The sequence below is a fragment of the Charadrius vociferus genome, unplaced genomic scaffold (assembly GCF_000708025.1).
Source record: "Charadrius vociferus isolate BGI_N301 unplaced genomic scaffold, ASM70802v2 scaffold1897, whole genome shotgun sequence".
NCBI classification, from domain to species: Eukaryota; Metazoa; Chordata; class Aves; order Charadriiformes; family Charadriidae; genus Charadrius; species Charadrius vociferus.
Window position 1 is genome coordinate 1,747 of NW_009649367.1, and position 1,788 is coordinate 3,534.

General features: G+C 64.8%; 1 protein-coding gene across 1 annotated transcript in view; it reads right to left on the reverse strand.

Annotated features, from left to right (window-relative positions):
• The window catches only part of LOC104290391 (protein CBFA2T3-like), a gene marked incomplete at its 3' end in the record, with an annotated part of 16,037 nt that overhangs the window by 1,743 nt on the left and 12,506 nt on the right, over positions 1-1,788 (reverse strand). Inside the window, exons 5-6 of the mRNA XM_009889485.1 lie at positions 790-1,031; positions 277-366 (exon numbers count right to left, since the gene is read on the reverse strand). Of these exons, the coding sequence (XP_009887787.1) occupies positions 277-366; positions 790-1,031 (332 nt within the window). The remainder of the gene's footprint in view (positions 1-276; positions 367-789; positions 1,032-1,788) is intronic.

A 1,788-nucleotide genomic window follows, 5' to 3' on the forward strand; every position in this document is an offset into this window, starting at 1 on the left:
AAAAAAAAAAAAAAATAAAAAAAAAAAAAAAGTGGGGGGGGATTTTTAATGAATTGCAAATGGTTACCAGCTGGGCCGAACCTCGCGCTTTATTGCAAACAGCCCCGGCCTCGTGTGACTCCACACGTGCAAGGAGCTGCGTGCGCAAAGGGGAACGTGTGCCCGGGGGGGGATGCGGGCAGTCCCGATCCCCAAAACCACCCCCCGAATCTCCCTTTGCCAGAGATGCGGACGCTAACCCTGACATCCCTGCAGCGCCCGGGCTGGGGAACCCACCTTGAGGAAGGGGATGACGAAGGGTCGCAGCGGGAAGTTGGTGGCCTCCTGGAGCTTGGCGTGAAACTCCTCGATGGTGAGCGTGGAGTTCTGTGGGAACAGGCCGGGCTCAGCGCCGCCACCATGGCCGCCCACCCTCCCCTGCTCCCCCCCTACCCCGGGAGGGACGCTTTGCTGTTTCTCCCCCATTTCTGCTTCTCTGCCAGCTCCGTCACGCTCAAGGGAAAACCACGCTTGAGGGAAAACCATCCTCAAGGCTTTGCTGGTGATGCCAGCAGCAGGGACCCAATTCTGCGCTGTGCCCACTCCAGGTGCTGGGCAGATTCCAGGAGATGCTGGAAAAAACAGCCTCCATTTTTCCAGGGTTTAGGTCAATCCAGCACCAACGGGACTCTTTTTTTGGTTTTTTTTTCCTATTTAGCAGCATCTCCATCCCCAAAAGAAAACACAGAATCCCCGGACAGGGCATCACCCCACCAGCCCCGGGGCTGTCCCCACACCCAGCAGACGTACCACGAGCCCCAGGACGAGGGTGCGCACCCGCTCCCCGATCTCGGGGGAGATGTCGTTGCCGAACTGCTGCAGCGTGGTGAGGAAGCGCTTGAGCTTGGAGAGCTGGCGGGCGCCGCAGGCCGGCGGGAGCTGGTGGGTGGAAAGGGAGGCGGTGGAGGAGGTGGCCGGCCCGTTGCTGAACCCGTTGGGGGTGGACGGGGCCCCATTGATGGCGGTCGGGGAATGGCTGCTCCCGTTCATCACTGCGAGGAAAGAGGGGGACGGGAGGTCAGAGAGGGTGGTCGTGCCCTAGCACCGCGGGGACAAGGCTGGGGTGGGGGGACCGGAGCATCCTGCCGGGTACCGTGGGGCTGACACCCCCCCAGGAAGCTTCGGGATGCTGCTGCATCCCTGGGATTGCATCCCGGACCGGTCCCTGGCACTGCAGGAGGCAGATGCGGGCTGCGGGGAGGGACGGGATGCAGTGCATGCCCCAGTGCAGCAAGGGCCTGATCCTGCTCCTCGACGTTCAAGGCAGCCAAGAGAGAAGGAGCCCCATCCTGCCCCTCTGGGAGCTGCTCAGCAACCCCCAGGAGAATCCACGAGGCGTTTCCCATGGAGCCCAGCCTGGCTTGCAGCACACCGGTGCCTCTGGCCCCGCTGCCCAGGTGAGGAGGACGGGAGCTGCCCGGAGCATCCCCACACCAGGGGACGGCGGGGTGTACATCTCGGGGTGCCAGCCTGCGGTGCGGCCGGCCCCTCACTCCTGTCCCAGACCTCGGCGCAGACCGTGCGAGCGCAGGGACCTTTCCGCAGCCTGCGTGGGCGACGGCACGCGTCACCCCCATCTCCTGCCCGCGCACCGCACCGCGGCACCCAGGCATGCACCGCGCCTCTCCCCACGGCGCGCCGGGCACCCAGCTCTCCTGGGATCGCACTAACCTTGCGGTGCCTGCGCCGCCCTGCCTGCCCTGCCTGCTTTGGCGGGCTCCCGCTCGCTCTACCGCCGGGGACGATCGG